Source organism: Heterocephalus glaber, unplaced genomic scaffold (genome assembly GCF_053883595.1).
Source record: "Heterocephalus glaber isolate CG9 unplaced genomic scaffold, H.glaber_assembly_v1.0 deba00001456, whole genome shotgun sequence".
Lineage (NCBI taxonomy): Eukaryota > Metazoa > Chordata > Mammalia > Rodentia > Bathyergidae > Heterocephalus > Heterocephalus glaber.
Window position 1 is genome coordinate 1,462,126 of NW_028258304.1, and position 20,567 is coordinate 1,482,692.

Here is a 20,567-nt window from a genome sequence, read left to right on the forward strand (position 1 = left end):
TTCTTACACAACTGGGGTTCTGTTTAGAAAGACCTTGCCTATGCCTATGTCTTCAAGAGTTTTACCCTATTTTATCTTTCAGCACATTATGTATTTGTTTTAATATTTAGAGCTTTGATCCATTTTGATTTTATTTTAGTACAGGTGAGAGATGGGGGCTTGGTCCAACCTCCTGCTTGTGGACAGGCGGTTTTCCCAGCACCATTTGTTAAAGAGGCCATGTTCCCTCCAGTACAAGTTTCCCCACCCCAGCCCCCCTCACAGTTGTAAATTAGCTAATGCTAATGCATGGTTCCTATTGTATGTGACTTGAAAGTGAAAAGCACTTTTAACCTTTATCTTGCAAAAGCTTCACAAAACAGGCTTGAAAAGCAAATACTTTTATTATCATCTCTGTCGAACCTACAAAGAAACTGGGGCTCAGAGCTGGGTGGGTTCTGCCCCAAATTCACCCAGGGAGGGAGGAGCAGAGGCCAGACTGGTTCTGATTCCCTCTGGTGCTCAGGCTACACCACGTGCTGCTCTTGGGCTTCTGCCCTCCCTAACCAGCATAGGGAACTATCAGTAGAGCTCCAGGACTGATTAACCCATTAGCCATGTCCTGAGCAGACCCTCCCTCTGAACCCCACCCTGCCTCCCTTGATAATAATAACATAGCTAACCTTTACTCAGTACCTACTAAGTCATGCACCACACTAAAACATCCTGTGAGTTAGCTCACTTAATCCTCACATCGGCCCTACCAGGTAGGTATGACAATTAGCCACCATTTCAGATGAAGATGCCATGGTCAAGAAGGTTAAATTATCTGCAAAGATGGCAAAGCTGCAATGTGAGGCCAGATGTGCCTGACACAGAAACCAGAGCTTTGGTGGCAGCCACTTGCTGCTTCACTGACAGGCTAGACCTGAGGCTTTCAACCTGGTGCTTGTGATCCCCACAGAACATCTGGCTGTGTCTGGAGATGATTTGGTGTGAGGAGGTGCTACAGACTCTAGTGGATAGAAGCCAGGAATGCTACCAAACAGCCTATGATGCTCTGGACAGCCCCCACGACAAAGGACTAGCCAGTCCCAAATGTCAGTGGTGCTGAGGTTGAGAAACTGGCTGGGTGAGACCTATCACCTGCAGGCACTCAATGCCTCTTCTTAGTAGTCCCGAGTGGTGGCCTCTCTCCCTGTTCTGGGTACTTTGGCCCTGAGCAGCTTCAGGAGAGGTTGAGTTCCGGCTCCACTGTGAAAGACACACTTGAGCATGCTAACTTTTTTCTTTTAAATCCTAACTTCATAAAACACACCAGTCTCTCTCTGATAATCTCTTTTTCTCCTCTCTCTCTCTCTCTCTCTCCCCCTCTCCCTCCCTCCCCGCCCCCCTTTCCTAGGAAAGTGACTAAGCTTTGATTTCAAAGTTTCCCAGCAGGGTAGGGGCTGTGTGAGGAAGAGTGAGCCATCAGTGCAGATCCTCATCACTGTTCCTGGTGAGTGACATTAGTAAGAGCTGGGAAATGCAGACTTCCTTGGGATTATCACACCTATACCTGACTGTGAGGGGTGTTCTTAACCTGCTTTTACTCCCAGCCCTAGAAAAGGAAGAGGCCTTGGGCTTCTGACCTCTGGCCTTCTCTAAGTCAGAAGAGGAGAGAATCATGGAGGAAAGAGCTTGTTTTTATAAAGGTAGCAGGTGACTTTGGGGATTCTTGGTTTTTAATGAAAAGGGAATGTTTTAAAGAATTGAAAGGAAGATTAAGTTACAGAGAAAAAGCCATATGGACTAGATCATCTTTACAGGATTCAGGTAATAACAAAAGTATATCTGTGTTTTCTGGGAAGAAAGCACTTTTTGGGATAGGAACTTGTAGCAGAAGAATGCTTTCTGGCTAAGAATTGGGTTTTGGGGCTTGGGATTGCTTTTGGAAAATACAGCAAGTCTGAAAATAGACTCACAATAAAAATGCCACTTCAACCCAAACCAGAGACGCAACCACCAGATTCGGTAATGTGTTTGGATTGTACAGTATGCTGATGCCTTTGACACAGCTCAGCCGGACCCAAGCCAGGCACATCCGCAGCACATGGGACAACCGCAGCCACATGCGTCCACAGGCACACACACGCACAGGCAACATGGCCAGCTGCCCCGTCAACACGGCATACACACGTCGACAGCCGAAACATGGAGATCACTCTGAGGATGTGAAGTACATCTCTCCTCCAAACCGCTTCCCTGCGGCACATACCCGTGGTCACAGCCCTTGAGCCCCCCCACCCACCCCAACCCTGGCTGCTCCTTTCCCTCTAATTCTCACAATCTGTTTTCTTTAGGCCTGGGGAACTGGCACACACTTTAATGGCTCTGTGGCCTGGGGGTTTTTCCTTGGTCTCTCATTACCCTCCTGGTTGGGGGTGCCATGGGCCTGGGACCAAAGACGAACATGCCAGGGAACCACACAGCCAAGACTTTTGGGGGCAGAGAAAGGACAACTCTCTCCTTTTGGAAAGCCTGGTGTCCTGCAGTTCACATGTGTGGGCTGATAACGTTCCCCTCAAATGTGAGAGAGACCACCTCCACATAGCAGGAGGCAGCATGGTCCAGCGGTTAAGGAGTCAGCCTTGGGAATCACATCAGGCCTCCACTACTTTCCAGCTGCTGCCTGGGGCAGGTCACACAGTCCTTCCCAATCTCCTTCTCCTCTGTGGGGCAGGACCATGCTATTCAGTGCAGGGTCAAATGAAATAGTTAATGTAAAGGGCTTGCTGGGCACAAGGCCTAGCACACAGTAGGTGCTCAACATATGTTACGATTTTCCCTAAAGATCCAAAGACTTGTCCTCACCTGCACCACACCTGCAGCATTGTCCCCTACTTGGGCAATGTGCCCACTTCCCCAGCTTGGGTACCACCATTCCATCCAATAGGGGTGTCAGGACCCCTGCTCCCAGAAGCTCTGCTCTTTCAGCTTCCATGCCTTCGCTTATGGGCTTCTCCTCACCAAAATGCCCTTTCCACACCTGGCCACTCCTTCCAGGATGCCATCTGCCCCACCTTCTCCAGGAAGCATCACTAACCCCTCGGGCCCTCAGAAATGGCTTCCTCCCAGCCCCACCTGGCTGTGCTCTCCTTATGTGCCAGCAGGCACCTGGCCAGCCAGCCCTGAGCAGGCTTCCCAGAACTACCCTACCCACTCCCTCTCCTGCCTCAAGGGAAGCATCCTCTCCCGCCATGCACCAACCAAGCTGAGCCAGACTGAAAAACTCTCCAACCCCTCAGGACAGTCTTCTCTACAGCCTTCTACTCTGACCCTCGGAACTCACCAGTCTATGACTCGGATCCTCATTTTCTCACACATGGAGGGAAACTGAGGAGGAAAAAAGAGAAGTGTTGAGAGCAACATCCCCACCTCCAAGCATAAGTCCATGATGCTGGGGAGGTGGGGAGCCTGGGCCTCCTGAGGCCGGAGCACAAGGCCTCCTGGGTGGGCTGGCAGGTATGGGGTAAGGCTCACCATGGCGGGCAGAGTGACTCTCTGGTTCCACTGAGGGTTGGCTGTCTTCTCCAGGATCTTGCTGCAGAGCTAAAAAAAAAAAAAAAAAAAAAAAAAAAAGAGGACGGGGGATTGGCAGCATGGTGACTCTGAGTTTCCTCAAGAACTGTCATATTAGCTAGCAGCCATTCTCTGCCAGGCTGGCTGCCCTTAGGGCTGGACCTAAGACCCTGGATTCTTACAGAAATAGGCTCAGACACAGGGAGTCCTAGAAGATACAAAGCTCAATGGAAAGGCATACCTAGAGCTAGTGTGAGGGCACTGTCTGAATGCCACAGTCCTTCTAAACCCTAATTTAGGAACCCTAAATGTGAGGGCCCTAAATCCAGACTGGCTTTTCTAGAGGCAGTCCCATTGGCCCATCAGCTCAGACCACCTCCACTTTGGAAGATTGTGAGCCCTAGAAGATCAGAGATGGACCAGGAAAAGGGAGGCAGGGGTGAACCATGCACCTGCATCTGAGAGTTTAAAAAAATACAATGAAGATACAAACCCTAGAAGCCACAGTCTGTCTCAAACCAGCCCTACCCTAAAGACTGGGCTTGTCACAAACAAGAAACCTAGCAGAACTGGAAATAGACCCAAGCCAGTGGTTCATGTGCCAACTCTGCCCTTGGAGTCCATGGGGAGCACCCCAGGGCATCCTGTCCCCATATATGGGGACAGCAGGAAAAACTCAGTTTCAAATATACAGATCCTGATGGGCTTGTGTGTTCTGCACATAAAAATAACGAACAGCCTTTTCCAAAGCATTTCCTAAAGGCCCTGTATCGCACTAAACATAGCATTTTATGTGCATTGTCTCATTTAATAAGTATCTGAGTTAGATCAGAGACTTCAGGTCCCCAGGGGAGAGGCCTTTGTCTCCATGCACATCCACCCAATCCCAACCCCCACCCCTTCCTCCTTATAAGAAGAAACCAGGCAGAGGCTGCATGGAGCTGGGAGCAGGGGTGGGTGCCAGGGTTAAGGCGCTGTGTTAGCAAAGAGAATAATTAGTAAGAAAAGATAGAACAACAATCCAATGGAACAGATAGCTCACAGGAATGGAGACACGAAGGGTGGTAAGGCATATGAAAAGACACTCAACCTCACTCACAATAAAAGAACCACAAATAAAACTAACAAGATACCATTTCCCATCCATCAGATTTGTAAAAGCTCTACAGTCTAACAACTCACTATTGACAAGGCTATGGAAGACCACATTCTTGTATTTCACTGGTGGGAAAACTGAAATATTTTGATACCTCTAGGGGGCAACTGGCTATTACTTCTCAAATGCATATTCCTTTTGACCTAGCAATTTCAACTCTAGACATTTACCCTCAGAAATAAACTGCATGTGTACCAAATAACATGTATGAAGTTATTCATTGCACTATAATTTGAAATAGCAAAGATCAGGAATAGCCCCACTGTCCACTAATGGAGGACAAATTAAATAAATTATGGTATATCCACACAATGGAATACTATGCAATTGTAAAAAAGAATAAGGACAGCTCTCAAACAACCTTCAATTTAAATTAAGTGGAAAAAGCTAGGTGCAAGGAAGTGTGCATAATGTGCAGCCATTTCATTTAAAAGGTAAAAGATAAGAATCTATAGCCACATTTGCTTGCAAATGCACAATGAAATCAGAATGATATAAAAGAAACTAGCTGAAGTGGTTTCCTTTGCAAAGGAAGGAATGAGCAGGTAGACTGTTGGATGGGTCCAGAGCAAGGGGAGATAATGGATAATAGATAGATAAATAGACAGAATAAATGTATGTAGTAGTTAGATGTATTGACTAATTCAAAAAAATGGGTAGAAATCTAAAATAAAAGTCAAAGAAGAGATTCTTTAACTACACACAGCTGAGAGATCAGGAGACACTGTGCCTCCTGCCTCCTGCATGCAGGTGCCCAGGAGTGGGGGCCTCCCCTACAACAAGCACATTAGCCTGGTGGTCCTGAGGCCAGAAAAAAGGCTGGCCCACCTTCCACAGCCTAGTCCAGCACTGCTGCCAGCCCTAGAAGGCCCTGACAATCTCTCCATATCTCGCTCTGCCCCTCCCCCTCAGCCAGGTAGCACCATGCATCCTCCTCCTCCTCCTCCTCCTCCTCTTCCTCCTCTTCCTTTTCCTCCTCCTTCTCTTCTTCCTCCTCCTCTTCCTCTTCTTCCTCTCTCTCTCTCTCTCTTCATTTCTTTCTTTACCCTCCTTCACTTCATTCACTTCCCAATGAAATGTAATTAGTAATCCCTTTCTGGGAGGCTATTTGGCCATCTCTGTCAGATACTTAAAAATAAATCAGAGCCTCTTAGGCTACTGTACCACTGCCCCAGAGCACCAAGGAGCAGAGTCCCCCAGCACAAAGGAGGTGAGCCACACAGGTGCCACCACCACTCCCCAATGGCTGTGCCGAGCCATTACCTGGATCCACACCACAGAGTTGCAGGGGTCATAAAGGACATTGTTCTGAGCTCAAGAAGATACAGCAGAAGTGAACAACAGAAAGAGGGCCTCTCTGAGGCTCCTTGATAAAAATTAAAGCCCACTGGAAAAGTGAAGAAAATCTCTGCAATAAAGGCATACCAGACCACCTTAGTTGGGGGAGCAGTGGTGTGGACCAGAGCGGTGCAGCTGCAAGCAGATCCCAGCCAGGGCTCCGCCCCAATCCCAGAGGCTGGGGCACACTGGCCCAAGCCAAGGGCCCACCTGGAAAAGAGCTTCACAGGGACACAAGTAACAGTCAGAGGTTTGCCCCGATACTGTCAGTAAGTGTGCAAGACCCTATCCAGATGCTTCCTCACACAACAGGAACTGGGGTGCACAGCCTTCCCAGACAATAGCTACATAGGGGCCCTAGCCAGTGGCACACCTAGATACGATCCCAACTGTGCATAGGCCCCAGCCAGAAGCCCGCCCAGACAAACAGATCAGCTCAGGGATCCAGAAGGCCACCTTTCTGAACCCAGGAATCAGTGCACTGGTGAGCAGCAGAGAAAAGGCTCCTCTGTAGCTTGTGGAGAACTGAAGACCACTAGGTGAGCAAAAACAAAGGCACAGCAGGTTGCATCTGTTGAAATGAGAAGACACCTAAACAAGTCTCAAAACCAGATCACCTAAGGTAACCCCAAAGGGAAAGGAGATGGAACAATCTGATACTCAACCACCTGGACTCCCTGAACGGGCAACAAAAGGGGAACTGGAAAAAATGAAATCAGAAATAATTTCTCAGATAACAGTAGAGATTGTGCCCATAGTGCAAGACATGATTAATAAATCCAGAGAGGAAACAGATTAAAAAAAAAATAGAGGAGCTGAGGAACATGATGGAATCTGAACATAGGAAACAAATGGAATCCATAAAACAGATACAAACAGATTTCCAGGAGATTAAAAACTCCACTGAAAATTTACACAGCAGAATGAGTCAATGCGAGGACAGAATTTCAGATACAGAAGATAAGATTGCAATTAGTGACCAGGAAAAGAAAAATTTCTTTAAAATTGTAAGGGACCACGAGAAATCAATCCAACAGGTGCTAGATGATGCAAAGAAGAATAACGTAAGACTGATCAGAGTCAATGAAGAAACAGGAGAGAGTGCGGACGACATAAAAAAAAAAAAAACTGTTCACAGAAGTGATGGCAGAAAACTTCCCATGCAGGGTAAAAGAACTTGACATACAGATAAGGGAGCCATATAGGACTCCAAATAGCCATGATCAAAAAAATCTACACATAGGCATATAATAGTTAAGATTCCAGAGCCAGGGATTTAGCTCAGTGGTTCTGCCACTTGCCTGGAAAGCGCAAGGACCCAAGTTCGATTCCCGGTACCAAAAAAAAAAAAAAAAGGTGAATAAGATTCCAGAAACCCAACAGAAGAACAAAGTTCTACAAGCAGTTAGAGAAAAGAAACAAATCACATACAAAGGAAAGCCCATCAGAATCACAGCAGACTTCTGAACGCAAACCCTCAAGGCAAGAAGAGCTTGGAGTGATGTATTCCAAGCTCTAAAGGAAAACAGACTCCAACCCAGATTGATGTACCCTGGAAAACTATCTTTCAAAACTGGTGAAGAAATAAGATGCTTTCATGACAAAGAGCACCTTAGGAACTTCATGAATACCAAACCAGCACTCCAAACCTTTTTAGATAATATCCTAGGAACAGACAATGAGAATCACAACCCCAGGAAAACCAGCAGAATGAATCCATCAGGCGCGACAAGAAATTAAACTTAAAGTGGGAGAATCCAACAAAAAGAAAAAGTCGTGACAATGATAAGTCAATATGTACCAGTTACAACCATCAACGTTAATGTCTCAATTCACCAATCAAAAGAAATGGACTGGGAGAATGGGTCAAGAAGCAAGATCCAACAATATGGTGCATAAAAGAAACACACTATATTCAAAAAGAAACTCATAGGCTGAAAGTTAAAGGGTGGAAAAAAATACTCCATGTGACGGGAACCCCCCAAAAAAGCAGGAGTAGCTATCATCTTTGCAGATCAAGTGGATTTCAAACCAAAATCTGAAACACTTCTGGCCCCAAGGATTTCAGATAAGGGATAGTCAACTTGTATGTACAAATCTATTGTGAACATGTGTTTTCATTTCTCTTAAGTAAAAACTTAAGAACAGAACTGTTGGTTCTTAACAGTAATACAAGAAATTTCTATACTGTTTTCCAAAATGGTTTTACCATTTTACATTCACATTAGCAGCATTAGAAAGTTCTAACTGGTTCACACCTAAGTTGACATTTGGTTCTTTTAAAACTTTTAACTTAATCTTCCTAATGAGTGTATAATACAATCTTGTTATTGTACTGATTAGTATTTTTCTCTTTTTTTATTAGTATTTTTGTTATTCTCGTTTTGCACACCTTTCCTTGTGCTGTACTGGCTATTTATCATCTTCTTGTGTCTACTTTTTAATTGGGTTGTCTATTAATGAGCTGTAAATGTTTTTTATATATTCTGGTCATAGGTTATATGTATTATAAATATGTTCTGTTTAAGGACTACTTTTCATTTTCTTAACAATGTCTTTTAAAGTTTGACATTTTGATGGAATCTCGTTTATCAATTTTTTTCTTTTATGCATCATGTTTTCTGTATCCTAGGAAATTCTTGCCTACCCTAAATTCATGAACATTTTCCCTTATAATTTCTTCTTAAAGTTTTATAGTTTTAGTCTTTCATGTTTAGGTTCATAGACCCTTTCAAGTTATTTTTATGTATGGAAATAAAGGGTTGAGGTTAATTCTTACATACAGATACCAGGTGTTCTAATACCATTTCTTGAAAACACTATCTTTTCCTCTGCTCTTGAGTTGAGTTTATGTTCTATAAAATGTTAATGTTAAATAATCTTCCAAAAATCAGTGGACCTGACTGTGTGGTTCTATTTCTAGATTTTCTGTTTTATTTCATGGATCTATATGCCTTTCCTTAGGCCAACATTGCCTTGATTACTGTAGCTTTAGGGGAAGTCTTAAAATTAGGTAATAAATGAATTTCCAACCCTGATTTTTTTTCTTTTTACTTTTCTAGGTCCTCTGTACTCCTACATAACTTTTAAATTTCAATATCTAATTCTTCATTTATAGCAAGTATACACAGACCTGAATTTTTATATATACCTTGTGTTTTCTAATCCTGCCAAATTCAAATACAAGTTCTAGGGGCTCCTAGAGATTTACTAGTATTTTCTCAGTAGATAATCATTTCATCTACATATAAAGATTTTACTTCTACCTTGCCAATCCTACGCTATTTGTTTTGTTTTATTGTCAGACTATTTTGGTTTGGGCCTATGTTTGAGTAGGCATATCTGCCCTTGTTCCCCACCTTAGGGAGAAAGCATTGTATCTTTTCCATTCATGTAAGGTGTTTTTGCTGGAAGTATGGAGTACATGTCTTTTATCTATTGAGAAGGTTCTGTTGTACTTCTAGTCTCCTGATAACTTTTACCATGAACAGCTGTAGAATTTAGTCCAATACTTTTTCTGCAACTACAGATAGGATCATATGGCTTTTCCCTTTCCTCTGTTAAAATGATGATTTATGGGAGTGGATCTTCCAATGCTGAACCAACACTGCCATCCCTATAATAAAACCACTTTCTACATACTGCCAGATCTGACTTCTAATAGTTTGTTTTGTTAAACAAATTTTTATCTATGTTCATTCATACTTTTTTCTTCTATTATCTTTATCCAGTTTTAGTATTAGCACAATGTTGATTTCCTAAAATGAGGTGAGAAGTGTTCCTTCTTTTTCTGCTTTAAATGTTTCATATAATTCATCAGTTAAAATGTATATGAGCCTGCTGTTGTCATATAGGTAGGTTTTCAAGCTAGGAATATACTTTTTTTAATAGGTGGTATTCACACTTTATATTTCTTCCAGAGTCAGTTTCATTAATTTGTCTTCAAAGGTACTTCATAGAAGTTATCAAATTTATTTCAAAAAAATATTTTTGTAATATGCTTTCTATATCTTTTAAATTCTGTAAAATCTGTGGTAATGTCCTCTAAATCTTTTTTAAAATTTTATTTCATTGGTACATTTTAGGTATACAATATAATGACATTAATCATTGGAAATTTGCACTTTTACATAATCTCTCTTGGTTCTTATTTTTCCCCCTTCCTCTGCCCTCCCTTCAACCCCTCCATCCCTCCCTATTTACAAAGACTTTGTTCCATTTTTTCATTTTCTCATATTAATTCCATTCCTTCTTTCTTTTCCCCTACCCCTCCCACTTCCCCTTCCCCTTTGCCCCTTTTCTTCCTATCTCATATTATCTATTATACCATTTAGTCCTTATTTACCCTTTCAGTTTCTCACACTAGATAAACTATTCAGTATTTACACATGTGTGTCCTGTTTATTTCACTTAAGAGTATGGCCTCAATGTGCATCCATTTAGCTATAAATGTCTCTAATTTCTCATTTTTTTTGGCTGAGTAGTACTCCATTTTATAAAACAACCACATTTTCTTTAACCAGTCTCCTTTTGATGGGCATTTGGGCTGCTTCTAAGTTTTATCTATTACAAATTGTTGGGCTGGGGATTTCGCTCAGTGGTTTCACCACCTGCTGTGCAAGCGCAAGGACCTGAGTTCAATCTCCGGTACCAAAAAAACCCCCAAAAAACAAATTGTGCTGCTATGAACATGGGTGCACATGTATCACTGTGGTATGATTCTTTTAATTCTTTGGGGAAGATACCCAGAAGGGGAATAGTTTGGTCAAATGGGACTTCCAGTGCTAGTTCTTTGAAGTATCTCCATACTGATTTTCACAGTGGTTGTACCAGTCTACACTCCCACCAGCAGTGGAGCAGGGTTCCTCTTTCCCCACAGCCCCGCCAGCATTTGTTATTGGTTGATTCCATGATAGCAGCCATTCTTTCTGGAGTGAGGTGGAATCTCAGGGTTGTTTTCATTTGCATCTCTCTAATGACCAGTGATGTTCAACACTTTTTCATATGTTTATTTGCTACTTCTACTTCTTTGTCTGAGAAATGTCTGTTCACTTCAGATGCCCATTTTCAGACTGGGTCTTTAAATTTGGGAGATCTGATTTTTTTAAGTTCTTTATAGATTCGAGATAGTAGACCTTTGTCTGAAGAACAGCAGGTGAAGATTTTTTCCCACATTGTGGGTAGTCTCTTCACACTGTTGGTGGTTTCTCTTGCTGTACAGAAGCTTTTTAATAAGAAGAGATTCCACTTGTTGATTGATCCCACTTATGCTAGTTCACGGGCAACTGAGGTTTTGTTCATAAAATCTTTTCCTACACTGATGTCTTCAAGAGTTCTACCTAACCTCTGTTCCAGGGGATTCAACGTTTCTATTTTAATATTTAGATCCTTAATCCATTTCGTTTTCAGTTTAGTGCATGGTGAGAGACATAGGTCTAGTTTTAATATTTGGCAAGTTGAAACCCAATTTTTCCAACACCATTTATTAAAGAGGCTATCTTTCCTCCAGTGTGGGTGTTTGACACCTTTGGCAAGGATGAGGTGGCTGAGTGTGTCTGGAGTTGTTTCTGCAACTTCTAATGTGTCCCACTGATCCTCAGGTCTGTTTCTTTGCCAGTACCATGCTGTTTTTATCACAGCAGATTTGTAATATAGTTTCAAGTTGGGGGTTGTGATACCCCCTGCCATGTCTCTGTTACCTAAAATTGCTTTTGCTACTCTGGATCTCCTCTTATTCCAAATGAATTTGGGGATTGTTTTCTCAAGGTCCATGAAGTATGCTGCTGGGATCTCAATTGGAATTGCATTGAATCTGTATAGCAGTTTTGGAAGAATGGCCTTTTTCACTATGTTGATCCTTCCTACCCAGGAGCAAGAGAAGTCTTTCCATTTTCTGGTATCATCTTCCATCTCTCCTTTCAGAGTGCTGTAGTTTTCAGAGAAGAGCTCTTTGATGTCTTTTGTTAGGATGATTCCTAGGTATTTCAGTTTCTTGGATGCTATTGTGAAAGGAATTGTTTGCCCTATTTCTCTCTCAGTGAGTCTGTTGTTCATGTAGAGGAAAGCTATTGATTTTTGTGTGTTGACCTTGTAACCAGCTACTTGACTGAATTTGGTTATTAAGTCTAGAAGACTTTTGGTGGAGTTCTTGGGGTCTTCTATATAGAGTATCATGTCATCTGCAAATAATGACAATTTGACTTCTTCATTTCCTATCTTTATTCCTTTTATTTCTTTCTCTTGTCTAATTGCTGTGGCTAATGTTTCCAAAACTATATTGAACAAGAGTAGTGATAGTGCAAATCCTTGTCTTGTTCCTGATTTTAGAGTAAAGGGTTTCAGTTTTGGAACATTTAGTATGATATTGGCTGTTGGTTTTTTCATAGATGGCTTTTATCACATTGAGGTAGAGACTATTCCAACTTTTTGTAGGGTTTTTTATCATAAATGTGTGTTGGATTTTTGTCAAATGCTTTTTCTGCATCTATGGAGATAATCATAAGGCTTTTGTCCTTGGCTCTATTGATATAGTGTATTACATTAATTGATTTTCGTATAATGAACCATCCCTGCATCCCTGGGATGAATCCCACTTGATCAGGGTGTATGATCTTCTTGATGATCTTCTGCATTCTGTTAGCCATTATCTTATTAAGGATTTCTGCATCTATGTTCATTAGTGAGATTGGCCTATAGTTCTCCTTTTCTATTGGGTCTTTCTCTGCTTTGGAGATCAAGGTGATGCTTGCTTCCAGGAATGAATTTGGGAGTATTGCTTCCCTTTCAATTTCACTGAAGAGTTTAAACAGTAGTGGCAGCAGTTCCTCTCTAAAGATCTTGTAGAATTCAGCAGTGAAGCCATTAGGACCTGGGCTTTTCTTAGTTGATAAGTTTTTAATTACATTTTCAATTTCATTGGTTGCTATTGGGTTGTTCAGAATTTTAGGTCTTCTTCATTCAGCTTTGGTAATTCATACATATCTAGGAATCTGTCCATTTCTTCTGTGTTTTCCATCTTATCGGCATATAGGTTCTGGAAGTAGGTATTGAAGATCCTCTGGATTTCTGCTGGGTCTGTTGTAATTTCACCCTGTTCATTCCTAATTGCATGGATTTGGGCCTTTTCTTTCCTTTTTCTGATAAGGTTGGCTAAGGGTTTGTCAATTTTGTTTATTCTTTCGAAGAACCAACTCTTGGCTTCATTGATTTTTTTGTATCATTCTCTTAGTCTCCATTGCATTGATTTCTACCCTGATCTTTATAATTTCCTCCCTTGTATGGGCTTTGGGTTTGTCCTGCTCTTCTTTTTCTAGAAGCTTGGGGTTCAGTATCAGGTTATTTAATTGGGCTCACTCTGTTTTCCTAATATGTGTATTCACTGCTGTGAATTTCCCTCAGAAGACTGCTTTCATTGTGTACCATAGATTCTGATATGTTGTATTGTCATTGTTATTTAATTGAAGGAACTGTCTGATTTCTTCTTTAATTTCCTCTGTGACCGCTTGGTTATTCAGAAGTGTGTTGTTCAATTTCCACTTTTATGAAATTTTTGCATTTTCTTTTGCTATTGATCTCCAATTTAATTACACTATGATCTGATAATATACAGGAGATAACTTCAATTCCTTTGGACTTACTTAAACATGTTCTATGAGTGAGTATGTGGTCTATTTTGGAGAATGACCCACGTGCAGCTGAAAAGAATGTGTATTCTGATTTTGTGGGGTGGAACACTGTAAACATCTGTTAAGTTCATTTGTTCAAGAGTTTGATTGAGTTCTAGTACTTCATTACTTAGTTTTTGTCTAGTTGATCTATCTATTTGTGACAGTGGGGTATTGAGGTCCCCCACTACTATTGTATTAGTGCATATATGACTTTTCATGTCCGTTAGTATTTGTTTTATATAGTTGGATGCACTAGAGTTTGGTGCATAGATATTTATGATTGTCTTCTCTTCCTCTTGGATTGTTCTCTTTACAAGGATATAGTGTCCTTCTTTGTCTCTCTTAATCAGTGTTAGTTTGAAATCCACTTGATCTGCAAAGAGGATAGCTACTCCTGCTTTTTTAAGGGTCCCCATCACATGGAGTATTGTTTTCCACCCTTTAACTTTCAATCTATGAGTTTTATTTTGAATTAAGTGTGTTTCTTGTATGCACCATATTGTTGGATCTTGCTTCTTGACCCATTCTGCCAGTCTATTTCTTTTGATTGGTGAATTGAGACATTAACATTGATGGTTAAAACTGGTATGTATTGACTTATCATTGTCATGACTTTTTCTTTTTGTTGGATTCTCCCACTTTACATTTAATTTCTTATTCGCCCAATGGATTCATTCTGCTGGTTTTCCTGGGGTTGTGATTCTCATTGTCTGTTCCTAGGATATTATCTAAAACTTTTTGGAGTGCTGGTTTGGTATTCATGAAGTTCCTAAGGTGCTCTTTGTCATGAAAGCATCTTATTTCTCCACCAATTTAGAAAGATAGTTTTCCAGGGTACATCAATCTGGGTTGGAGTCTGTTTTCCTTTAGAGCTTGGAATACATCACTCCAAGCTCTTCTTGCCTTGAGGGTTTGCATGGAGAAGTCTGCTGTGATTCTGATGGGCTTTCCTTTGTATGTGATTTGTTTCTTTTCTCTAACTGCTTGTAGAACTTTGTTCTTCTGTTGGGTTTCTGGAATCTTAACTATTATATGCCTATGTGTAGATTTTTTTTTGATCAAGGCTATTTGGAGTCCTATATGCCTCCCTTATCTGTATGTCAAGTTCTTTTCCCCTGATTGGGAACTTTTCTGCCATCACTTCTGTGAAGAGTTTTGTTTTGTTTTGTTTTGTACCAGGGATCGAACTCGGGTCCTTATGCTTGCAAGGCAGGCGGCGGAACCGCTGAGCTAAATCCCTGGCCCCTGTGAAGAGTTTTTTTATGTCATCTGTACTCTGTCCTGTTTCTTCATTGACTCCACGATCAGTCTTATGTTCTTCTTTGCATTGTCTAGCAGCTGCTGGATTGATTTCTCATGGTCCCTTACAATTTTGAAGCAATTCTTCTTTTCCAGGTCGCTAATTGCAATCTTATCTTCTGTATCTGAAATTCTATCCTCACATTGGTTCATTCTGCTGTGTACACTTTCAATGGAGTTTTTAATCTCCTGGAAATCTGTTTGTATCTGTTTTATGGATTCCATTTGTTTCCTATGTTCAGATTCCATCATGTTCCTCAGCTCCTCTATTTTTTTTATCCGTGTCCTCTCTGGATTTATTAATCATGTCTTGCACTATGGGCACAATCTCTGCTGTTATCTGAGAAATTATTTCTGATTTCATTTTTTCCAGTTCCTCTTTTGTTGCCAGTTGAGGGAGTCCCAGTGGTTGAGTATCAGAATGTTCCATCTCCTTTCCCTTTGGGGTTGCTGTAGGTGATCTGGAAGTCTGGTTTTGAGACTTATTTACATGTCTTCTCGTTTCAATGGCAGAGGGGTGCTATTGGCACCCGCACAGCTCACCTCCTCTGCGCTGGGAGCAGTGGAACTGCTCTCTAGATCTTGACATTGTAATTTTTAAAATGTATAATTGATATTGTGTAATAGGAAGAAAAGGTCTAAAGGAGTAGGGGGAGTGGGAGGGTAAGGGGAAAGGAAAGAAGGGAAAAGAAAAAATATGAGAAAAGGAAAAAAATGGAAACAAAGCCTTTGTAAATAGGGAAGGGTGGAGAGGGTGAAGTGAGGGCAGGGGAATGGGGAAAAAAATAAGAACCACGATACATCATGTAAAGGTACAAGATCCCAATGATGAATGTAACTGTATTTTATACCTAAAATGTACCAATAAACTTAATGGAAAAAAATATATGGGACAGATACAGACATAGACACGCACCCTCCTTCCCCCCTGAATAACTTGGCCAAACCTGATGTTGTTCTCATCTTGCATAATAGTGCCACCAAGTGTCCATAAGAGGAAATGCACAGACAGCTAGATGGGGATGGGTGGACACACAGAGGACATTTTAGATTAGGATATGAAAAGTGACACACAAGCAGTATGAGACAAGGAATAAGGGCAACAGAGTGACAGGCGACCACAGGAGATGGCTCAGGGCAGAGAAAGGAAGTCATAAAAGGTCCAAAGACCAGAGAAGAGACTGAGCAGATCAAAGCTGTCAAAAGAGAAGTGTCAACTGTCCCCCTACCTATCAGCTCATTCTTCAACTCCTGCCACCCCCCCTTGAGAGGGACCATAGGAGTGTCATTTCTTGCTTCAGCTCAGCTGTCCATCAGCTTTATCTAGTCCCTTATCTCTGCCAGGACCTACATCACCTCCCGTAGACAGCTGCACCCTGCTAAAAAGATCCCCAGGGACAAGCAAGGGCATCTCAGAACCCAAGGACCCAGAGACAGCAGGAACCCCAGACCTCCAACACTAAGCTCCAAGAAAGCAGGAAATCTGAAGGCAAATCAGTCTTGGATCTGGTCACCATGAAAGCATCCCTACTATGCTAGGGATGTAGGATAAAAATGATCCATTTTCCCAATTGACATGATCTTCCCCATCTGTCCACTGGAAAAACTGAACTTAGTCCTTACAGCACAAACTGTCTAGCCACAGCTTCCTGCTTCTTTCCTTCACAGTCCTGTCCCAAACCCTCCTGAAGCCAGGTACAGGGTGTCAAACCAAGCCCAAACCAAACCTGCTCTAGCATAAGAATCTGCAAGGAGCATTTGCACTTCAGTGGGGGTGACCTTAATATGTGTTTATCTTGCCCTCAGACATTTTCACTGAAAGTCCATGCTGTGTGTCAAGGAGGGAAGAGCCAGTTAGAAGGGGTTCCAGATGGCAGTGTTGGGGTAATGTATGTATCAGATGCAACAATGACTGATTTCAACACATTGAATTAATAAAAATTATTGAGGTCCACGTAATATTCAAAGGGGTGGAAGAAACAAAATTCTTCTTTACAGAAAAATGCAAGCTAACAAAGAGATAAAATGATAATGAGAAAATCACCACTGTGCAACCACAGTAAATGATTTATTGAGGCAAAGAGGTCAATGGGTGTTTACAGCTTTTGGTTAGAAGTTGCTAAGAAGTAGAATATGCTCTTACATCCCCAGAACCAGGATAGTGCCACAGAGTATCTGCCAATTACAAAGAGAATTGTCTACTTTTACAAGGGGGAGACCTGGAGCCACCACTGTGACCAAGAGGTCAGATGGTCATCACTGATGCTGGGACACTGACACTATTGCTTTCTGTTGTGCAATATGATGCACAGAACATCACCTACAATGACTTCTGGGCAAAATACTTGATCTGAACCTAAATGAATCTGTAGACCTAATTTCCAGTTTACAGAAAATACAAGAGCCAGATGAGCAAATTAAACAACACCAGAAGGAACTAATCAGAGAAATCCAGAACTTGGACAAATGGCTGGGGCTCTGCAAACACATCAGTCATGAGGTGAGAAAAAGAGCAGTGGGGGGACTGCCGTGTGGTCCTGGGAAGAGATGGCAGTGGTTCTAGGAACACAGGGAAGGGCTGTGCCTCGGGGGCATGTTTGAGGTCAAGGGCTAGAGGTGACATGCATGTTTGATGTGGAAAGAGAAAAAAGAAGGAATCAAAACAGACTTTCGTGTTCCGCCATTGGTGGTAGAACTGGGTTAAGATGGAGGCTCCTAGAAGTGGAGCCATTGGGACCAGAGAAAATGACACCTCCATCACCTTTAATCCTGGATTGTCAGGATTGTTGACTTGACTAGATTAAAAACATCCAATTAGCAGGGCACACTTTTAGGTGTGTCTGGGTAGGCCAGTGGAGGCATGACTTTGTGTACTATACACGGCCCCTAGGCCCTTCCTTTCCAGCACTGTTTCCTTTCTCAGCTTCCTGAACACCATGAACTAAGCAGTTTTACTCTATGACATCCCTGCCTTGGAGCCAGCCAATCATGGACTGAACCCTCTAAAACTATGAACCAAAAAATCCTCTCCTTTAACTTGTAGACGTCAGGTATTGCGTCCTAGCAATAGGAAAGCTGATTCACATGTCCTCTAAATGCTCACAAGGACATCAGGCAGAGCTGTTCAGAGGCCTGAACAAGCTTGGGCTTGAAGCAAAGGATGTGAGCTGTGGGAGTCCCCTGCAGAGAGGTGATGGCTGAAGTTTGGGAGAGGCCAAAGAAGTGGGTACCCAGAGCCTAGGAGGCATCAGTCCATAAGGAGAAAGTTGCTGGGACAGAAGTCAACAAGGACAGGAGTGATAGGCCCACTCCTGGGCTGAAAGGAAGAGATGGTACATTGGTGATCCCTAGAGCACCCACCAGAATGCTCTCTGTCCAACTCCTGCCACCAATGTTTAAAAATAATCATTAGGTTTTGGTCACACATTTTAAAAAAGTTTTCCTATCTTTATTCCTTCACCTCTGGTTTCCAGGCTTTTGCTTAGTTTTCCTGTAAATAATCCTCTATCCACCCACTATCCACCTGTCCTCTCCAAGTCCATCCACACCTATTTCTCTATACAGACACCCAGGCAGACCTGTCAACATTCATGTGCATAGCAGCCCCAGAGAGCCGACCCAGGTTCACGTCACATCTTGTGTCTCAGCATCAGCCCCTCCAGGTTCCCATGCTCAGCCAGGGCACCTCACTGTCCTATATGCCCTGGCACCTGTTCAAGGATACCCAGCCGTCACCCTCCCACAGGAGACCTCCTGCTTCCTTGCTTCTTACCATCTTCCCCGCAAAGCTGACCTCCACAAAGGGGTCCACCAGGTTCTTCTTGTTACTGTCGAAACCAAAGATCTGCTTCACGTTGTCCATCACAGCATCATCCACTGGGGAGGAGGACACAGGAGTCATGACCCACCTGATATCCCCACCAGCCCCAACACTCCCTGTCACCAGGCAGCACTGCAGCTGTGTCCCTGCCTCAGGACTCAGGCCAGGTGCTTCTGGGAGGGAGGACTCTCAGAGGAGCCACCCCTGAGCACACTGGGATGTGTCCTCACCCTGCCCCAGGCAGCCAGGTCTCTGTCCCCTTGGCACCAAGAAGCTTCAGACTGACTGCTGACTCAACTGATGAGAAGTCTGTATCGCTGAGGACAGTAAGCTATGCAGTTGAGCACTGGAGAACTTTGGAATAATAAGCCAATTATTGGTGCATGGTGGACATTTCCTTTTATATCCATTAGTACAATGATTTCCCTGCATTTAACCAATAGGTCAATTCTGTCCATTAAAAAAGTTTTTAATTTGCTTCTTTAAACCAACTATTTAATTGAATTAGCCAGATTACACACACACATATTGATTATGTGTATGTACATATATATATTTATAAATGTTTATATGTACATGAATGAATGAGAGGAGTCAATTAAAAATTTTATGCTAGCCAATGTCTATATGAATGCAATAGGTAACAATTAGCAAATATTAGCAAATCTGTTGTATTTATCTGTCTAATATTTATGTTGTTTTTATTTAAACAACACTGTAGAGAATTTAACACAAAGCTTCTTCACCTTAAAAAAGTGAGCATTTCTAAGTCCCCACACCCCTGTGGAAGCTCACTAGCTTCACATCTACATAGCTGCAACCAATGAATGTGAATGTTTTTAAGCATGTATTCTAATATCCACTTAATTCCCATTAGTTATTTAAAGGCTTTCCCCTGTGATTTTGGTCCAAGTGAACTTGTACAGAAGGAATCCATTTCATTTCTATACTGATGTCTTTACCAAAGCAGAAAGCCTCAAACTGCTTTATGCAAAACTACAAACAGGGATCCAAGTTGCAAATGTTTTCACTGACAGCTGGGAATAGTGACTGGTTTGATTATGCTAATGTATGCTCTAAAATAGTGTCTTGCAACCGGATGCCTGGGGAGTCTTTAAACACTAGGAATAAGTGTGCCTTATTCCAATGCCAGCCCTGCTGACACTCGTGGTTCTAGAATATTCAGTTTAACTCTTCTAGCAACCTATCCTAAACACACAGGGTGAGGCCAATACCAGACCAGCAATAGTGAGAACCCACTCAATAACCACACTGGCCTTCCTAGGAAGATGAGGAGATGGCCACAAGTCAGGCGACCCAGTTTGTTAGGGACATAGGAGTCTCCTGGAGCATGGGACTTTCTGACACCAGGACAGACCTAGGTCAAGGGGGTTGGTGGGCCACCTGGTAGAGCAGCATTCTTCATCTGGAAAACAATGGTCCCAGGTCCTTTGTGCAAACCTTCCCATCAGAGCAACTGCTCTCTACCCAGAATCTGCTGACTCAGGCTTCCTCACAGAAGGAAGGAACAATCACGAGAGCCACTCCAAGAGCAGGGTGGTGTCCAGATGGTGCAGCCTCCTCAGTGAAAACCAAGAAAATGGGTCCACAGAGTGGCTAAGGGGCCAGACCAGATCTAGGGACACTGGGATGGAGCCCAGGGGCTGCTATCACTTTCAAGACTCAAGGATTTTTCTAACTCCGCCACCATGTATTACTCTCTATTAAATTCTGATTGTTGCTCAGT

The 20,567-nt window shown here is 42.4% G+C and overlaps 1 protein-coding gene across 23 annotated transcripts in view; it reads right to left on the bottom strand.

The window, feature by feature from the left end:
* Positions 1 to 20,567, bottom strand: part of Dysf (dysferlin) — a 228,036-nt gene that overhangs the window by 134,446 nt on the left and 73,023 nt on the right. For 22 of the 23 annotated variants that reach the window (XM_004849888.3, XM_004849885.4, XM_087215922.1 and 19 more), the window contains 3 exons: positions 18,773 to 18,876; positions 3,502 to 3,570; positions 3,311 to 3,354 (listed from right to left, as the gene is read on the bottom strand). In XM_004849888.3, the coding sequence (XP_004849945.1) occupies positions 3,311 to 3,354; positions 3,502 to 3,570; positions 18,773 to 18,876 (217 nt within the window). The remainder of the gene's footprint in view (positions 1 to 3,310; positions 3,355 to 3,501; positions 3,571 to 18,772; positions 18,877 to 20,567) is intronic. The other variant, XM_087215918.1, reaches the window with a different exon arrangement.